At 45.3% G+C, this 19,488-nt stretch overlaps 1 protein-coding gene across 8 annotated transcripts in view; it reads right to left on the reverse strand.

Moving 5' to 3' along the window:
* The window catches only part of ASTN2 (astrotactin 2), a 1,111,474-nt gene that overhangs the window by 409,919 nt on the left and 682,067 nt on the right, over positions 1-19,488 (reverse strand). For all 8 annotated transcript variants that reach the window (XM_075560396.1, XM_075560395.1, XM_075560402.1 and 5 more), the window contains one exon: positions 12,364-12,552. In XM_075560396.1, coding sequence (XP_075416511.1) covers positions 12,364-12,552 — 189 coding nt within the window. The remainder of the gene's footprint in view (positions 1-12,363; positions 12,553-19,488) is intronic.

Raw genomic sequence — 19,488 nt, forward strand, 5'->3', positions numbered from 1 at the left:
AGGCACAACCTAATCAATTCTGACTGATACAGTCCATTCATTTTTTGTAAAATCAACTTAACACCACTTTGTAAGGGACATTAAAAGATTAAATGGAAAACAAATAAACACGAAACCATAACAAGAAGATATCAAGTACATGGTATCGGATATGCCCATAAAAATTAGCCACATTCATTCCCTTACAGAAGGGTCGCAGGGAGGAGAAGAGCCAGTGAGGGTGCAGCGTGGTAATCAACTTTCCTCGAGTTCTTTAATGCTCCTTCCCCGCCCCCCGCTGCTGACTATCATGATCCCTATTCTACCTTACAAATCCGGCTACACTAGAGGATGTGGATGTCCACTGGTACAGCTAGGAACTGGAAACACAGGGAATCCAGAATAGATGAACCGTTTAAGACCAGTAGTGAGAGTGGTGATACTGGGAGAGTGGAGGGAAGGTAGGGTAGAAAGGGGGAACTGATTACAAGGATCTGCCTATAACCCCCTCCCTGAGGGATGGACAACAGAAAGTGCATGAAAGGAGACATCGGACAGTGTAAGACATGACAACATAATAATACTTCATAAATTATCAAGGGTTCATCAGAGAGGAGGGATGGGAAAGGAGAGGAAAAATGAGGAGCTGATACCACCAATGGCTCAAGTAGAAAGCAAATGTTTTGAGAATGATGATGGCAACAAATGTACAAGTGTGCTTGACACAATGGATTGTGATAAGAGGTGTATGAGACCCCAATAAAATGATTTTTTAAAACATCAGTCACATGACAATGACTGAACCAGCGGTTCCTGGGGGTATGGGAGTGGGGGAGTCAACAATGAAGGGTGCAGGACAATAGTAAGGGTTCCAAAATTGATGGCAAGGAGGGTGTAGCTTTTCTTGTCGTGTTTGGTCAATTAAATTGTATCTGAGCAGAATTACTGAGAGGTGAATTATGGGTAAATATAATAGTCGGGTAAGAAGAAAAAAAAAAGGAAAGAAGAAAAAATATATAAATATATGTATAGGTTGGATATATAGCCCACCCCCAAAGGGGATGAAGGGAGACAATGGATAGTGTAAGACACAAAATAACAACAACGCTATATAATTTATCAAAGATTCACAAGGGTGCGAGGGTGAGGTAGGGAAGGAAAAAAAGAGGAGCTGATACCAAGGGTTCAAGTAGAAAGAAAATATTTTGGAAATGTTGATGGCAACATATGTGCAAGTGTGTCTAATACAACTGAATGATAGATTGTCATGAGATCTCTAGATGATCCCAATAAAATTACTTAAATATATATACAGAAAAAAATGAATGTGTATTTGTTTATAGACACACACACAAATGCAACAAGGAAGCAGATGGACTTTGGTCCTCTACTTAAATCTCACCTCACAAGAATTGTTTGTTCTAATAATGTGGCAATGTATGATGCCTTCGTTATACGATCGCTGAATACAAAATGAGTGAATAAGTAAATGTGGTGAAGAAAACTTACGGTGTCTGACTAGTAAAAGATATAAAGCATCTGGTGTCTTAAGGCTTATAAGTTAAACAAGTGGCCATCTAGCAGAGAAGCAACAAAGCCCACATGGAAGAAGCATACTCACCTGTGTGAACATGAGGTGTTGATGGGAAGAAGTATCAGATTTTCTAAAACAAGTAAGCAACACAATGTGAAGGGACATGAATGTAGTGCAGACCCCAAACCCATCTGTAAGATAATTGGACAGTCCTTCTCAGAAGGGCCACATGGACGAGATGAAAAATCCAGGGTCTGGCATGGCACTGAGGAAGCACATAACTATCCTCTAGTTCTTTAATATATCTCCCCTTATTATTGTTTTACCTCATTGATCATGTTAGATTTGCATATGTGTATATTTAAGATCTATCAGTACATGAAAGTCAAGATAGATAGCCCTTCAGAAAGAGTAATAAGAGTAATGGTTCCCTGAGGGTAATGGGAAGAGAGGGGTATTGGTGGATGGGGGAAGTGGGGAGCTGATAGCGTTGATGACTGTATGACCCCAATCAATGGGATCGAATAACAGAATTGTATGTGAATCAATATATTGGATGGTGTAAGATATGGCAGCCTCCCTCTCAAAAAAAAAACAAAAACAACACCTCAACAGTATCATAGAAAAAAATACAGGTTGCTGGGGTTTGGGATAAAGGAGAACTGATATCAGGAAGTTCAAAAAGAAAGAAAATGTTTTGAAATTGATTGTAGTAGAAGTTGTACAATAGTGCTTCATGTGATTGAACTATGGAATGTTATGAGTTCCTAATAACATACATAAAAAATAAAGGGTAGAAAAAATGTTAGCTCTCTCTCTCTCTCTCCCTCCACGTGGACCATTAAGCGGGGGAAAAATTTTAATAAAAATACATAGGAAGTATTCTATGATATTAAATAACTACGTCAATTAAATGCAATGCATTGGCTTAAAAAAAAATAATGTCACATGGTAGGAGGGAAAAACTGGGAGGGGAAGAGTGGGAAGAGAAATGATCCAGAACAAGTGTGCAAAATTAACCATCATCCTGGAAGGAACTAGGGAAATTATAGGCCACAGTACCTTGGGAGTCCACTTAATAAGATCTGACTCAGCCAGTGAACCAGTGGGCGCCACCCAGGAGGGCCAGCTTTCCTTGAACCTTTAAAGGGAGCCCTTCTGCCTCATCAGACGTGGGTAGAGGTGCCACATCCTGAAATCCCACATCTTTCCCCAAAGAGTCTTCTTTATGGTGCACAATATGTACATTTGATAAGAAGAGCAGATTGAGAAATGCCTCTGTAGTAAATCTCCCATGAGCCTCCCTCCCACTCTGTGTAGGTCATTCTTAAAGACCTGTAAGCTCATCTGCTGTCTTATTTTTGATGAAGCATTTGCAAAATCTACCATTGTAGCTGGCTGTCTCCACTCCCTAGTGTTGTCTCCTCACTGCTGTTTCTGAGACTTCATGCTCAGGCACGCTCCTGACTGCAGTGTATCTAAATTTCTGTAGCCTATGCCCAAAGTTGAGCTCTGCTTCTTATGGGAATAAAATGAAATGGATGAAAATTGGAGAAAAAAGGAGTCAAGAATTTTTCAATGCCACCAACTTTTGGAGGGCTGTGTCACTCCCACAGTCTTTGCCTATTCCTAAATTGATCACAACGAAGGGAAGGAATTCTGATGGGGGCCTGTAGGCAACATTAAAACCAACACTGCTCAAAAAGATTTGAAATGGGAAGGCGTAATCTCAACTGCTGGGTGTACGGGGGATTCGAAATGGACAGAATGAACCTATTGCTTTTCATTCGGCAATAGGTCTCACAAAATGACTTTCATTTCTTTATGTGCACTTGAGCCTGATTCCCAATCCAGTGCACTTTCCCAGTATCTTCTACTTTCTGAAAACCATCATCATTCTTCTGTGATAGTTAAGATTTGAATCAACATGGCTGAGTCAGGTTTGTAGTGACTTATCGTAATTACTAGGTATTATCAATAATAATATCCCATGACTAATATGCCCAATAATTATTATTAATTCCTAATGATACCCCATGACCTGGCTTAGCACAATGTACTCAAGTCAATCCGTTGTAAGCCTCCATAATGGGCTAAGATGAGGGTGGAATGTCACACTCTTATTCAGGCCACGGCCAGAGTACAATGAAATGAAAAATCACACAAAGGTATGGTCTGCTTCTAATATAAGTGGATGCCACCGAAAATCTTACTTTGCTTTTGACTGGATCTGGATTTTGCGTCTGGCTCCAGTTCTTGGGACTTCTGCCAATGGCATGACATCGTGCCTGCCAGGCCTGGAAGTTGTCAGCAGTAGTGTGCCATCTCAATGCTGGCCTGGGATGCATTCAACTGTGCAGACATCAGCCTGTGATCTTCTTACCAATTTTACCAATCCCAGTTCCATAAACCCTCGACATTACTTGAGACAGGAGAAGCCTCCAGCTTAACATCTGTCTTTGAATCTGCTTGGACTTGGACTTGCTCACCTCTACAACTATATGAGCCATTTTCTTGATGTAAATCTCTCTCTCTCTCTCTCTCTCTCTCTCTCTCTCTCTCTCTCTCTATATATATATATATATATATATATATATATATATATATATATATATATACACACACACACACATATAGAGGCATCACTGATTTTGCATCTACAGAGAACCAAGCCTACAACATCCTCCTTGCAAATAAATCCCACTGAGACACCAGAATGAACTCTGTCTCCTCTTTCACATTAGGTATCTCATTAGACACCTCCACCATCTTCCACCCCTTGTCAACGCTTCTACCTTTCTCCATTCTGCTTTTTCTTTTAACAATTTTATCTGCAGTTCATCCACATATCACACCATCTTTATTTCTTTAGTTCTTATATCCATCTGTCTCTTTTCTTATTGTACTTAATATATGCAATAAATTATTTCTTTTAATTTTTATTGTGAACTGGGTGAAGGTTTACAGAGCAGAAAATCAATTTTCATTCAACAATGTATACACATGTTGTTTCATCTCATTCATTGCCATCTCCTCAATGCAACATCACACGTTCCACTTCTTCCCTGTTTCCTGTTTCCATTGCTCCTTCTCTCCTAACCCTTCTGAACTTTGTCCTTGGGTGGTGTGGTAGTTACATGAGCTCATGTCAACTTGATATATAAAAGTGTAGAGGTGGCATCCTGTCTGACAATCAATCAGATCACAGCCTGATGGCGCCTCCTTGTGGGCATGGCCTTCTCAAAAGGAGGTTCCTGGGAACCTCCCCTCTCTCTCTGCCTTCACTTCCTGCTGGCAAGTCCCTCTGAGACCTGCCAGAGCCCTGTGATAAACTGCACCATTGGATCCACACGACCTTGCACCCACTAGCCTGTGATCTTCCTGCATTCTGCATCATCTAATCTGGCTTTGTGAGTCTGAAGAGGGACTTATTAATTAGTATCAGACTTATGGACTTGAGTTGGACTGGGCTGAGACATTTTCCTGATATATAAAGCTTCTTGATATAAAGCTCTTTCTTATGTGTTTGTATGAGCGTCAATGGATTTGTTTCTGTTGTCAACCCAGCCTACCACTGGGAATGAGGGATGAACACCTTAGAATAATCAATCAACTGAAATCAAAGGGCAGCATATACTCAAGGACAAGGCTCAGAGGGATAGAAAAGCAGGAAGAACATAGTTGTTTCCCTTCCGACATGCCTCATATGTACCAGTCACTGACTTTGGGCGTCTTTATCATGTTGTTCAACCATTATCCTTGTGTAGTTCCAAATTTTCTTACCACCTTTCCCAGATGGTAACTATCTCTCTATCAGTGATTCCCCCTTTCATCTCCACTTCCTCCATCCAGCCCTGCACACCACTAAGAAACTTGGGTCTCAGCCTCTTTGTCTGTCTGTTTCTCTCTCTCTCTCTCTCTCTCTCTCTCTCTCTCTCTCTCTCTCTCTCTCTCTCTCTCTCTCTCTCTCTCTCTCTTAGTGTGCTCCATTTCCCATCTTCCCACATGGTGGACCACCTCGAGACTGTGCCAGGCTCCTCCACACCGTCACAGGCTCCTCCCCAGAGGCAGTCCAGAGCCTGTATGGAGCAACCTGAGGAAGTCGCTGCACAGAATGGACATGGCCTAAGACCCGTGCTCAGTTATGGATTCGGCAGCCCCTTGGGGCATCTGAGTCCTCCTCTCTGCTGCGAGCAGTCATGGGACAGGGGGTTCTGCTCACCACATGATGATGGGGACACTGCAGAAGTCGCATAGGCTTCTTCTGTCAGAACCAAAAGCAGAGGAGCACTGGTTTGGGAGTCAGACACTGATTTTCAGTGCCAGAGAGGACCCAAATCCCTGTGAGCTTCGAAAAGTTTGAAGAACAAACACCAAAGGTCAGGTCTGAACTAGCTCATGTCTGTGTGCCTTGGAGACTTTAAAGTTTTATATTCCATTTTTGAATTTTTAAAAACTTTAGTCAAGCAGATACTCGGGCTGCACTTTCAGGGAGGGAAAGGAGGACATGAAAACACATACCTCCCTCGTGTCCAGGTTGTGGGGTGTGGTGACATAGGGCAGGGAGGAGAAGCAAATGGAACATAGCTGTCACACAGGGCACTCAAGCTGGTGCAGCTTTTGAAATCCCAAGCCAGGCATTGTCAGGAAATGAGGCATAACAGCAGGACGGCTGGTGGTGGAGCCTGCTGGCTACTACTCTCAAGGGCCAGACAGGAGATTACTTGGAGAAGGCAGGGAGGGAGGAAGGAGGAGGAAGTGGGAAATGACAACCACTTTTGATGGTGAAGAACTTGCAGGCTTGCCCTATGGAATTTGGAGGACAAAGAATCCCCAGCCTTTCCAGTCCTGTCTGGCTCAGGACAGGAGACACGAAAGAGATAAGTTTAGACTCATCAAAAGCCACTTGCCTTCCCACAGTGGGGAGTCAACTGACTTAGCAGGTGGCTCTAAAAGGTGACACAGGCTGAGGATAGAAATAATCACAGAGAAAGCTTAAACGAAGCCAAGGCTGAGAGAGCTTAAAAGGAACGAGTTGGTGTGACATAATGGCAGTCTGGGGGGTTCCCTAAATCTTGTGGCTGTTGTCAAAAGCGAAAAACCAGACATTTTTATACGTCTCTTTTTGTTGTTTTTTGTTTTGCATGTCTGTCCTTTTCTTTCTTTCTTTCTGAGGAAATCAGCAGCGGCACAGACCAGAGGGCAATCCAGGGGTCGGAAACGATCAATCACCGGGGTCTCTGAGACCGAATGAGGACTCCATTTGGAACCTGGCCATCTTCAGGCCGGCCCTAATTAAAGACGCCATGCTCCCTCTAGCTGACCAGGCTGTTGCAGTGGGGAGACAGCTGAGAACTTGGTCGAGCTCTGCACCCACTTGCTGACTTGCTTTGTGACCTTAGCTAAGCCAGTTGCCTCCTTCGCCATATATACAATGAGATCCCAGGGCAACATGATGTCTAAGTCCCTTTGGGACCCAGCACCTTCTTACCATGCAGACCCTCCTTCTTGAACAAGTTCATCTGCCCACAAGACGGTGAGAAGCAATGCATTTGCGCATTTATTCAATATGCCAGCCACTGACCGACATGTTTTTGCGAGAACTCACACTGCATAAAACCCATGATGTGCCTATCACAAGGACCAGTGTGTGCGAGAAATACCCCTTTTACAGAAGAGACGGCAGTACTCCACTTGTACCGAGCAAGGCCAGGACTTGAAGGCGGGAAACAGCAGTGCGGTCTGTTTCCCTGACTTCTCGTACATATCCACTTGTCGGGGCCTTTGGAGATACCTTTCTGGACAGAAGAGGCCCGTACAGCTAGCTCTTCACACACCCGAGACACATTGCCCCTTGCTTCCTAAGTCCCTAGGCCGGCTCTGGGGAGCTTTCCACCACTCCGACTTCCTCTCAAGAAGCTTGACGTGGAAACTCCTTACAAACCACAGGCCCTTCTGGGCACACCATTATGCAAATAAAATTCCTGTCCCCACCCCAGTTCTATGTGTCATTTTTCCAAACCAGAAACCCCTCTGCCATTGAGCCGATTAAACTCTTAGTGTCTTGTGAAAGGTTCTGGAGACGGAATCTTTACAGGAGCAGGCAGCCTCGCCTTTTTCTCTCAGAGTGACTTGTGGGTTTGAACCACCGCCCAACCCCAAACTCCATCAAGGTGCCATATCCTGAAGAAAATTAGGGAAGGAATGGGAATTGTTTTTTTTAAAGGAACTATGATTGTAAAACTTCTTCTGGAAGGAGCACTGGTGGTGGTAGTTACACATTGGTTTGCTAACCGTAAGGTTGCGGTTTAAACTCACGAACCACTCCATGGGAATCAAACCAGGCTGTTGGCTCAAGTACAGATTTACAGCCTCAGATTCCTTATCTGGAAGCCCTGAGTCAGAATCTACTGATGACCATGGATGTACCATGTTACAAGCATGTACATTTCTTCCTTAGAAGCCGAGTCAATTTCTTTCCATTTTTCTTCTCTGGAGTCTAAGCAGCATCTCCCAACCCACCACGGTGCTCAATACAGGGTTTCATAGATGATTAACCTTATAGACAACTAGTATTATAGACGTCCAATATTACAGTGCATCTGGAGTTTAAGCTGATTATCCTTGTATTTCTCCGGAAGCATCTCTAACACATTATCACTCAGCCTCTGTTTGGGTGCTGGAGTAGTGGAGAGGACCCCTTGCTGGTACTCGAAGGTCCCGACCCCGCATGGCTGTTATCACATGACTCGATCCTGAGATGTCCTCCCACTATCGGGCCACCGCTTTTCACAGTATCGTTCCCATCATTCTGCGGAAGCCATCTACACTCTCCCGTGGTTGCCACCGCAGGAGACTTCTAATTAATCCCTCTTTGGGACATTCTACTCCTGTAAATCGTGATGGAGTTGCAGTCTCGGAAACTCCAGGGAGTCGCTATGTATCACCAGTGAGTCACCCCCACCCCACCGACTTCTACTCCCCTATGCTTCTTCATGGGCATGTTCTCTCACAGGCACCGGGATGCAGTCAAATGCAAGGCAACTGTGCCGCACATGCTTCCGTTCCCCACTAGAGTCCCTCCATGGCTCTTAGCACAAGGACGTGCCCTGAAAGGCCGTCCGTGGTTCTGTCATCGCCTCCCGGACTGTTTCAGCTCCAACCACACGCACCTTCTTCCCTTCTGAAGGCGTCCAAGTTCTCTTGATTCTCAGACCCTGAGTCTTCGGTCCTCTTTGTTGGAAGTGCTTTTCTAAGGCTAACACCGACCTTAGATCAGGTTTCAGGGATGTCCCAGGTTCCCCAAGTGGGTGCTTTAAACCGTTGCACATCCGTGTCTGCGTGTGCATGCAGGTGCTTTCGGACATGTATGTGTGTGCATGGGCGGTGGTGGGGGATGGAGGGAGAGACAGATTTGGGGGAGAGATAAAGAAACATGCTTTCTTTTTCTTTTTTTTCCTTTCTCTTTTGTGGGGTCTTCACACCCCTCCCCAAGGGCCAGGCACCAGGTCCCAGGGAACAGTGACTGAGGCACCTGGCCCCTCGGCCCCATTGGAAACACTGAAGGGCACGGCTTCCTAGGGGAACGCATCAGGTCACCAATTAGATGTGGCTGCAGAACTCTCCCCTCCCCCATCAGAGGAACCCCCCATGGATGGCGGAATACCAGAGCTGGGCTTTTTATAGTCCATTTGCTCTGGCCCACTCCCTCTCTAAGGCATCAACCCCCACTTCCTGAAAGGGATCTCCTGAAATCATTTGCCCCCAGGCAGATCTAAGTATAGAAGGTTGTTTGATCATTACCTGCTGGCGCCCCTTTCCCCAAGTGTGGGGGAGGCAGAAGTGTCTCCTCCCACCTCCTCCATCTTTCCCACCCTGAGCCTGAGCTGCAGGGGCACGGCCCCCTCCTACCACTAAGAAGCCAGCTGTTGAGGGCCGGGCAAGGGATTGGATTTATGCCTCCCCTGACTGCCAAAGAGGGCAACCCACTGCTACAGTGGGAAGCGTGTCAAGGTGAAGAGGAGGAGCCGGGGTGGGATTCAGTCTCCTCCACATGCCGAGGAACTGGGGGGCTGTGTGCTCCTCAGGCTTTGGGGAACACGCTGCCATGCCACTACACTCCCAAACCCCCATCTGCCCAGCGCTAGCCTCCGGGAGATCTTTGCAGCCTGCCTCGAACTGCAAAAGCTGCCCCTGCATTTGGCTGCTTTGCCTTGGAGTCTGAACTTCTACCCTCCCTGGGGTCCCAGGCTTTCCCCTGGGGGTGCACTCTCTGCCCTCCAGTGGCTCCACTGAAGTTCCAACAGCCATGGAATTCGGGAGCCCCCCATCTCAGGCTCACCCCTGCTTTCCGAAACGTGCTTTTTAAAAGTGTTAATAAAATTACTAAATCTTGGAACTTCTGGTGATTCAAAAGGTAAACTCCAATGCTTTGCTATAGCTTTGTAATACGCTAGAGGCTGTCCCACTGTTTGGTTCTGATTAAATGACACACTTAAACTTTGCTGTAGTGCTGAGCCTTGAGATTACAGCACCAACGATCATGTCAGCAAGCATCTAAACTTCTCTCTCCTTCTTCTTGCCACCCTGTGCCCACTCAACACACACACACACACACACACACATACACACGCACACACACCCCATGCTGAAGTACCACAGGGTCTGGGGCCACTTCTCATTCATTCAGCACTAGGTCTTCAGGAACCAGGTGGTCCCTAGGACAGAGCAAGTACACAGAGAGCATGGCATCACTGCATAGATAGTTTTAGCAAACTCACATTTCCATCCAGGTCTCAATTGCCTTCCTTATACAATGGGAGGTCAATGGTATAAGAAAATAAGAGTGTGGCAGTTACATAATTTCCTGTCAACTTGAGTGAAGGGGTGGAGTCTAGCCTGTCAATCAGGTTACAGCCAACAGAGCCTCTGTGTGGCCATGGACTTCTCCTGAGGATTCTGGGAACTCCTATCTTCCTCGCTGGAGGTGGGACACACATTCTCTCTGCTTCACATTCCTGTTGGCAAGCTACGTGAAGCTCTGCTTATGGCAGCCAGAGCCCTGAAGCTGGAGGAGCCACATGCCAGAACCAAGATGCTTCCACCACCAATGGATCAATGGCTTCCCACCCACTGACCTGTGATCTTCCCGTATTTGGCATCATTGCATGTGTTGCATGAGTCTGAAGAGGCCTCTATGGACTGGCATCAAATATATGGGCTAATATCAGACTGACGGACTTGACCTGGACTGGGCTGAGCTGTCTGCATAATAGATAATCACTCTTTCACATAAAGCTCTCTCATACACGTGCATGAGTCTCCCTGGATTTGCTTCTCTAGTCAACCTGGACTAACGGAGGAAGGCTTTTGAGGCAGACAACATTGGAACCTGGGTCCTGACTCAGCCTCTCGCTGGGTGATGGCTGTGGGAACGGCACTTAGGCCCTCTGGTGCTGCTATTTTACTTGCAGAATAGAAGGCAGGTGGCTATGAAAGGGACTTGTAATAAGGTGAGCATGATGTTACCCCACTCCCTTTCTCTGTCGAAGGAGGTCTGGGAGAGGGCAGGGCATTAAGTTTCTCGACTGTGTGGATGACAAAGAGCTCCTGCCTCTCAGGGTCACTGTGAGGATAAAACAAGTCAACGCACAGAAAGGACTTCAAACACCTCCCGGTGCATGATGGATTCCTGTTAGCTGGTATTATTGTTCTTATAATTAAAACACTGACTAAAGAGCTCCAGATAGACTAATTCTTTAGAAATGGCAGCCATTCTGCCACCTCTACTACACTACTACTCTTATGAATAACGTGGTGCGAGAGGAAGGAGGACGCTTGGAAGCAATGATGCATCTTTCCCGTTCTGACTTCCGTCAATCCAACTTCAAGTAGGAGAAAGGACCTACTTTTCAATAACTGTCTGTGCTCGTGTTCATGCAAGGCTGTCTAAAAGTAAGGTTCGTCCTTTTCCCCTGTTCCTTTGAAAGAGAGAATCTTTTCTTAGACATCAAAACAGTTTTCTTATTCTACTGATTTTAAGATTTTCGAGTCTGAGGCAAAACTAAATCCTGCCTATCATCCCTCTCCTTGAGAACAACTCCAGGTTCATTAATCTCCCAGGAAGGCTCTCTCCACTGGTCCGAGCCCCTGGCCTCTTACACCGCGAGCAGCACGGTGACTTGTGTACAGTCTCTACCCTCTTCCACTGGCGGTCTCATTTTCTAATCTCACAGGCACCTCTGTGGCTGTGAACGTGCAAGGGGGATTGTGGTGCATCATTGAGTTCTTTACAACAGGGTTTTTAAAAAACCGTTTTACTGAGATGTGTGTGTACAGAGAGAGAGAGAGAAAGAGAGAGAGAGAGAGAGAGAGAGAGAGAGAGAGAGAGAGAGAGAGAGAGAGAGAGAGAGTGTGTGTGTGTTTGGTTTAAGGGACAAAGAGAAGTGTTTAAGAATATTCAGGAACATGTTAGTTTTGTGTATTTTTGGGTGGTGAAATTTTATTTCCTGCTTCATTAAATGGCTTTATTTTTACCCTGCCTGAATAGGCTAAAAAGAAACTTGCTTTTTAAGAGACCGAAAAGATTAATTAAAAATTAAAAATTCCATTAACTGTACTTACAGGATGAGTTAAGATTGAATTTAAAACACATAGAGTCAGGGGCAAGTGGGGAAAGAGCTCAGAGAATGAGCTTGGCTGGCTTCTAGCATGAAACAGTGAGCAGTAGGGACCCGGGGGAGATGCTGACCAGCATTACAGGATGCTGCTGCACGGGGCCGGGGGCTTTCCCCCGCTGCTTAGCTGGTGTATCAGTGACGTATACCAGGACACAAGTGACTGTGCCATACCTGAAGGTCATCTGGAAGACTTGGCCTTGGTTCACATGCTGTGTCCGGTTGTTGTAACCGTGAAGCATCTCTCCAAAGAGGGTGTCGTTGAATTTGGAGTCAGGTTTGAGGCACTTGGGGCCATCACAGACATCTGAGAGCATCAGGCAGGACTTTCCATCAGGAGCCAGCTTGTACTCCTCCACACAACTGCATGATAAAACAGAGCCCAGAGTTAACTCCGCATCCTGGAAGCCCCCACTGGGGATGACCTGCAACCGAAGTCCTCTGACTTGAAAAACCAGGCCAGCGTTTAGGAGTGGAGGTAGCTATTCTGGCTGGGATATAACTAGGACACAGGTGTCTACAGAGAAATACATTAATCCCTGCAAATTGGTAAACTCAAGGAAAGTAATTTGTGACATTTTGGAGAAATCGAAGGGGAAGCCAGGGTGCACGTCCATGCACAGAATAAATTCAAGAAACTGTTTTCTGTACACACTGAGACTTAAAAAAAGCATGACACACTAATTCACAGAGAATTATCAACTAGCATTGCCAAATGGCATCTCCTCCCAGTGTATGTGTTGACCAAGGCTGAAAACTGTAGCAAACCAAAGTTCATGGTGCCCTTGTCGCTCAGGGGCAATCCTGCCTGGTCCAGGAGAGGGCACAGAAGAGCCGCCTGCTGCTCCATTCGTAATAGTAGCAGCTTCTGCTGGGCTCTGCGCCCCCAAGCCAGACCGCCAGAAAGGCCCTTGACGTGCCTTTGAAGCAGAGTTGGACTTCTCTAAAAATCAAACAGCTGTCTTCATGGGATGCAGAAGTAACAAGTGCCATTTTGTTAGGTTAGGTTGACAATGGAAAGAGAATGCCTTAGGGGTAAAGCCAAAACTCACTGTCAAGAGTCAATCCTGACTCATGGCTCCTCAAAAGGACAGAGGAAAACTGCTCCTAGGGGTTTCCAAGGTTGTAACTATTTGCAGGAATAGAAATTCTCCCCTTTCTCCCAGAGGGTGGTTTTGAACTGTTGCTCGTCCGGTTAACAACCCAATGCACAACCCACTACACCACCAAGGAGCTAAGACAGACAAGCGAGTGGGCTTTACAATTTTAGAACTCTGATACAGATGACCCCGTTCCTATCTGAGCCTGGGCAAGTCATTTAATTGAGTTTGTCAACCTTCAGTATCCTCATCTGTAAAATAGGGTAAACACTCCTACCCAAGTTCCGTTCACTAGGCTGCTAGGAGTTCACACGGCACACTGGCTTGTGACCAAAGGAATTGCAATGCAATTTGCAGAGTCATTCTAGCAGTGATTCCAATGGAGGGGCTGGTGGTGGGAGCAGCAGTGGTTTCTTTCCATTGAGCAGACCCTCTCGGCCAGCCACTGTATAGAGCACATATTATCCTTCCTGCTTTACAGATCAGCAGAGAGATTATCCACATACCATATTGTGAGGGTGTATACCATATTGTGAGGAAGTGGCAGAGTCGGCAGCCTCCCTCAGGTCTGTTTAACAACAAAGACATCTTTGTCTACTCGGGTCTCCTCCAAAACCAGGGGTCGCAGTTTGCATAATGTGATCTTGGTTCATTTGTGTGTGTCGGTGAGAAGCAGTCGAAATCAGGGGGCCTGTGGTTTGCCTTTCCTCCACAGGGTGGAGTGACCATTCCCTGAGCCTGCCTGTAAGTGGCCCCAGACCCACTTATGGGACACGGGAGCTTCCGTGAGGTGGCGGGGAAGAAAGAGAATGCAGGCTGCAGGAGCCAGTGGCTGATGCTAGAGCCAAAAAACCCACTTGAAGGCAGGAAGTAGCAAACAAAGCAGAGCTGTGTCATAGGACGCTTGCCCTAGATGCCACAGGGGAAAAGCCAGGAGCTTTTCACACACAAGAACAGCTGGTCGTCTCGCCATCCTGCCATCTAACCCCTCCTGACTTGTATTCATACCGAATGTCTTTCTAATGCTCCTAATCTCCTGCCTAAACTACAAGGAGGGCCCATCCTGATCTGCTACCTAGTTGCTGAAATGCCTTGATCAAGTCCATTTTCCTTTCTTTTTTGCATCTTCTGAATGAAAAAGAACAAACTCTTCCTTACTATGATTCTTCAGCTCTGGGGTGGTTGCCTTAGTTACCTAGAGCTGCTGGGACAGAATGCCACAAATGGACATCTCAAATCAGCACATTCGTTTTCCCACAGTTTCCAAGGTTGGGAATCCAAATTTGGGATGCTGGCTCTAGGGAAAAGCTTTCTCTCTGTGTGTTGGCTCCGGGAGAAGGTGCTTGACTCGTTAGCTTATTCCCTGATTCTTTAGAGATCACCATATGGTTTGGTATTTATCTTGCTCGTCTCAGCTTGCTCACTTGCTAGTTTAATCTCTTATATCTCAAAAAAAAAAGAGATGGATCTACAAGAGTCCTGTCTCTTTAGCATAACATAAGATCATTCCCAAATGGGATTATAACCATGGGCACAGAAGTTAGGGTATGCAACACATATTGGGGTGGGGGGCACCAAATTCAATTCCTATGAATAGTTCAAGTGACCAACATGCTTGGTGTGGAAAATGTTGGAAGTTTGAGTCCACACCAGGGCACTTTGGAAGAAATAGAACTCACTCTTTCTTCACTCAACTTCTCAAAACTCAGTTGTGGAGAATGCAATGGGACACAGTGTACTCTGACACACAGGGGGCAACTCTGCTGGAACTGACTGCAGAGCAACTGGCTTGCCAGGTTCACGCAGCTGCAGCGCAGGTGAAGTGAGTGCCAGCGTGCTTTGGAGACACCGAGGTTCGGTTCCAGACCACCTCAACAAAGCAGAGATTACAACAAAGCCAGACACACGACATTTTTTGTTGTTTTCTAGTACATATAAAAATTATGCTTACACTCTATTGTAGTCTAGTCAGTGTGAGATAGCATTATTAAAAATGTTTAATAAAGAAGGGGTCACAAGGAAGGCATGAATCAACCAGGATGAAATATAGCACCGATGAAACACGCCATATTCCTCTGGTTCCTTGAGGCTTCCTCACTCCCCACTATCACGACCCCATCCTGCCTTCCATATCCGGCTAGGCTGGAGCATGTGCACAGGTGCAGATAAGAGCTCACGACACACAGAAACCAGGTCAGATAAACCCCGTAGGAACAGAAATGGGAGTAGCAATGCCAGGAGGGTAGGGGGAAGGTGGGGAGAAAAGGGCGGAAGAAATCGCAGAGGAAGGGAGACAGCAGTCGGTGTTAAGATATGAAAATAATAATTTATCATTTATCAATATAGGGGTCGTGAGGGTGGGGGTTGGGGAGGGATGGAAAAAAGAGGAGCTGATAGCAAGGCTCAAATAGAATGTAAATGTTTAAAAAATCATGATGGCAGCATATGTACAAATACACTTGATACAATTGATGTTTAGATTGTTATAAGAGCTGTAAGAGCCCCCAATAAAATGATCTTTAAGAAAGAAAAATGATTAAAATGCGGCGAGGATGAACCAGCCTGACACAGAGGTATGAAGAGCGCCCATGCGACTGGAACAACGGCGCCGACAGTCACTGGGCGCAGAGTTGCCATAAATCTCCCACTTGTACCAAAATAAAGACACATCTGTGACACGCACTAAGGCGGAGCGCAATACAATGAGGTCAGCACGTGCGGATGGGACTGCAGTGCACACGCTAAGCGCTCACTTGAGTTTAGCACCGTCCATTTACCCCTTGGAGATTTCAGCAGTGATGGGGAGACGCTTTACCAGGCAGAATTCTCCCTTTCTATCTGCTTTTCTCTTTCTCGCCTCACCCCCAACAATGTGCAGGTGTGTACCTACGAATGCTCTTTATAAAATAAGTAAAAATATACCGACTTATAATAAACCATAATCATCTCAGAATAAAATGTGGAGGCTCTGCATTTACCACTTCACACATACTTTCTCTTCCTGGTCCAGTGGTCATCACTGTCCTTCTAGGATGTATACATGAGTCAGGATCAACCCGACAGCAGTGACTTAGTATACCTCTATAGAGATGCACATGCATACTCCTAGAATTGAGTATATAGAGAGGAACTACCCCCGCCCCACCAAAAGTGGGAAAAGGGGTGCGCTGGGTGGAGCTTTCTTAGTATGCCATTTTCCTGCTAGGCGAGCATTGAGCAACTTGCTCTGAGTTAGTGTAACCAGTGGTGTCACCTGGGAAAGTTCTCTCTGGTCACAGTGAATTTTTTCCTAAAAGCAGTTTCGCTCATTTTTGTGATGGTCAATTTACAGATTTTCATAGTGTGCAGCTATGAAATTTTGTTTCCTGCTCAGGAAAAATGCTGCAGAAACTTTGTGAGGTTGAACACAACTTACAAGGACAATGTTACGGGAAAAACTCAACTGTATGAGTGGTTTTCTCATTTCAAAAAAGATGAAATGTGACAAAAAAAGGTGTGATTTGTGGCAGATGGGGGACTGGTTTTGCCACCATGACAGTACACCTGCTCACACACCATCTCGGTGTGCCAGTTTGGGGCAAAAAATAGCCCACCTCTCTTGCCCCATGTGCCCCCCTCACTTGGCCTTATTCCGTGCAACTTCTTTTTGTTTCTGAGAACGAAGAGGGACTTGAAAGGACAGTGGTTTGAAGATGCAGAAGAGGTGAAGAATAAAACTAGGGAAGTGCTGTCAGCCTTCCCAACACATGATTTTGAAAAACGTTTCCAAGAATGGAATCACAGATGTGACAAATGTATTAAGTGTAATGGAGAGTATTTTGAGTGGAGAATAAGGTTGTTTTGTAAAAACGTTTAAATACATAGCTTTGAGAGAAAATCCAGGTTTTGGGGGGAGGGTGTACCCCCTCATTTGTATATGTGTGTATTCTATCTATCTATTTATATTTATATACTTAATTCACTGCCATTCAGTTCTCTCTCACACACGCACGCACGCACGCACGCACGCACACACAAAAGCATGCACACATTAAGAGCCTTGGTGGCTTAGTGGTTATGTATTGGGCTGCGATCTGCAAGGTGAGCAGTTCAAAACCACCAGCTACTTTGAGAGAGGAAGAAGGGGTTCTCTAGTGACCCTACAGGGCAGCATAGAACTGCCAGATTCAGTTTCTGAGACTGTAACTCTTTAAAGGAGTAGAAAGCCTCTTCTTTCCCCTGAGGAGTAGCTGGTGAGTAAGGGAGGGCCCATTTCACCACATCTTTTATGCTCATTATTTCTAAACAAGGGTGGGAAAATTGCTTGTTTAGATTTCCATTTCCATGATGACTAGAGAAATTTAGCATCTTTTTATGCCATGGTCATTTATATTTCCTTTGAGGATCATCTTTTTGTGTGCTTTGCCCATTTTGAAGTGGCTAAGCATTTCAATAGAAATAGTTTGTGTACACACTGCATTTTCAGAGTCCTGATCCTTCATCATCCATGCATGCTGAAATTATCTTCCAGTCTCTGCTTGTATTTTATTTTTGCTTTTAATGTCTTATAATGGCTCAATTCTCATTCTTTACTGTTTCTGAAGATTTTGAAATGTTTAGAAAGTCACAGATAGTAAAACACATTTCTTTCCATTCTTCTTAAAGTTCTACAGTTTTTAAACCTTTGCTATTTTTTATCTGCATGGAATTTATTTTTGTGTGCGTGGGCAGGACTTTTTTTTTTTATAACTTATCACTGTTTTTATTACCATTTTAGCTCCAAAGAGTACATCTTTTTACCAAGGAAATTCAAATGTCATCATTATCATATACTAAATCCTTGTGTACACTGTGCATATATAGCCAGAATTTATTTGGTTATCTATTGACTCCTGTGGTAATACTACCTGATTTTTATTAGCATTATTGTATGTTATGAACATAGCCCAGTAAGTCTCTTTCCCATAACCAACGATGATTCTCTGTTTCAAATGTTCCGGCTTTTTCTCTTTAGATGAATGTTTGAATCAGCTTTTCAAATTCCATGTGAACTCAAGTGGGATTTGAGGTGGGATGTGTTTAATTTGTAGGCTAAATTAAGGGCAAAAGTGGCATCTTGTCCCTGAGAATATTGTACGTTCTCTGCTTGGTATCTTCCTCCTGGCACACATTGTAGATGACACAGCTAAGCCTCCCTTGTAGTTGGATGGGGCGCACATATGACTAGATTCTGAACAGCAGAATCTTGGGGGAGAGTGCTCTAAGTTACTGCTAGACATAGCCCATCAAAACACATCTTATGTGATTCTTAAGACCTCTCTTCCCTTTCAAAGGCTGGAGCCCTGTGTTCAGATCTCGGCTGCCATATGCAGAGAACTGCCTAGCTCACATCTGACCTGGTTTGGGGGGCTTCGCTTGCTACGGATGCATAGTATTGCTCCTATCTCACACGGGAGCTTTACCATCTAATTGCTGTCAGATCATTGACCATTGGAAATCTGCTGAGGGTCAGAATAGAACTGTGCTTGGCGGAGTTTTCAAGGGTGGAGTTTTTTTTTTTTTTTTTTTGCTCCAAAGGTAGATTTCCAGGCTTCTATTCTGAGGCATATCTGGGTGCATGGGGGGCCACGCTTTTTTGTGAGCGGCCAGGCACCTCAACCATCTGCATCCCCAAGGACTCCGTGTATAGCTCAGTCTTTTTCTTCAGGAGCAGCATCTGTACCTCTGCTGATCAGGTAAACAGCCAGTAAAGTTTTAGAGTGTTTGCCATAAACTCTATGTGAACATGAAGAATGTGGGAAGAGAGCCTCCCTCCCTTCAATGATGGCATTGTAAACCCTTTCCTCCCCTATAGCAGGCCATTTAGTAGATCCATCTACACTTAAACATCTGTAAAACACTGACCCAGCAATCCCTCCTCTAACAATATGCGTTTACAGACTTATGGATGCCTTGTTGGGCTTATTCATCGATATTTCTACAAGGCACGATACTCTAGCGGTTCCAGTGATGGGTTCTGGAGCCCTGGTGGCTACATGCGGGGCTGTGATCCGCAAGGTCGGCAGTTCGTAACCACTGGCTGCTCCGCAGGGGAAAGACAGGACTTTCTACTCCCATAAACAGATAGTGTCTCAGAAATTAACAGGGGCAGCTTACCCTGTCCTATCTGGTCACTATGAGTAGACATCAACTCAATGGCCCTGAGTTTTGGGGGGTCCAA

Source organism: Tenrec ecaudatus, chromosome 10, assembly GCF_050624435.1.
Source record: "Tenrec ecaudatus isolate mTenEca1 chromosome 10, mTenEca1.hap1, whole genome shotgun sequence".
NCBI lineage: Eukaryota > Metazoa > Chordata > Mammalia > Afrosoricida > Tenrecidae > Tenrec > Tenrec ecaudatus.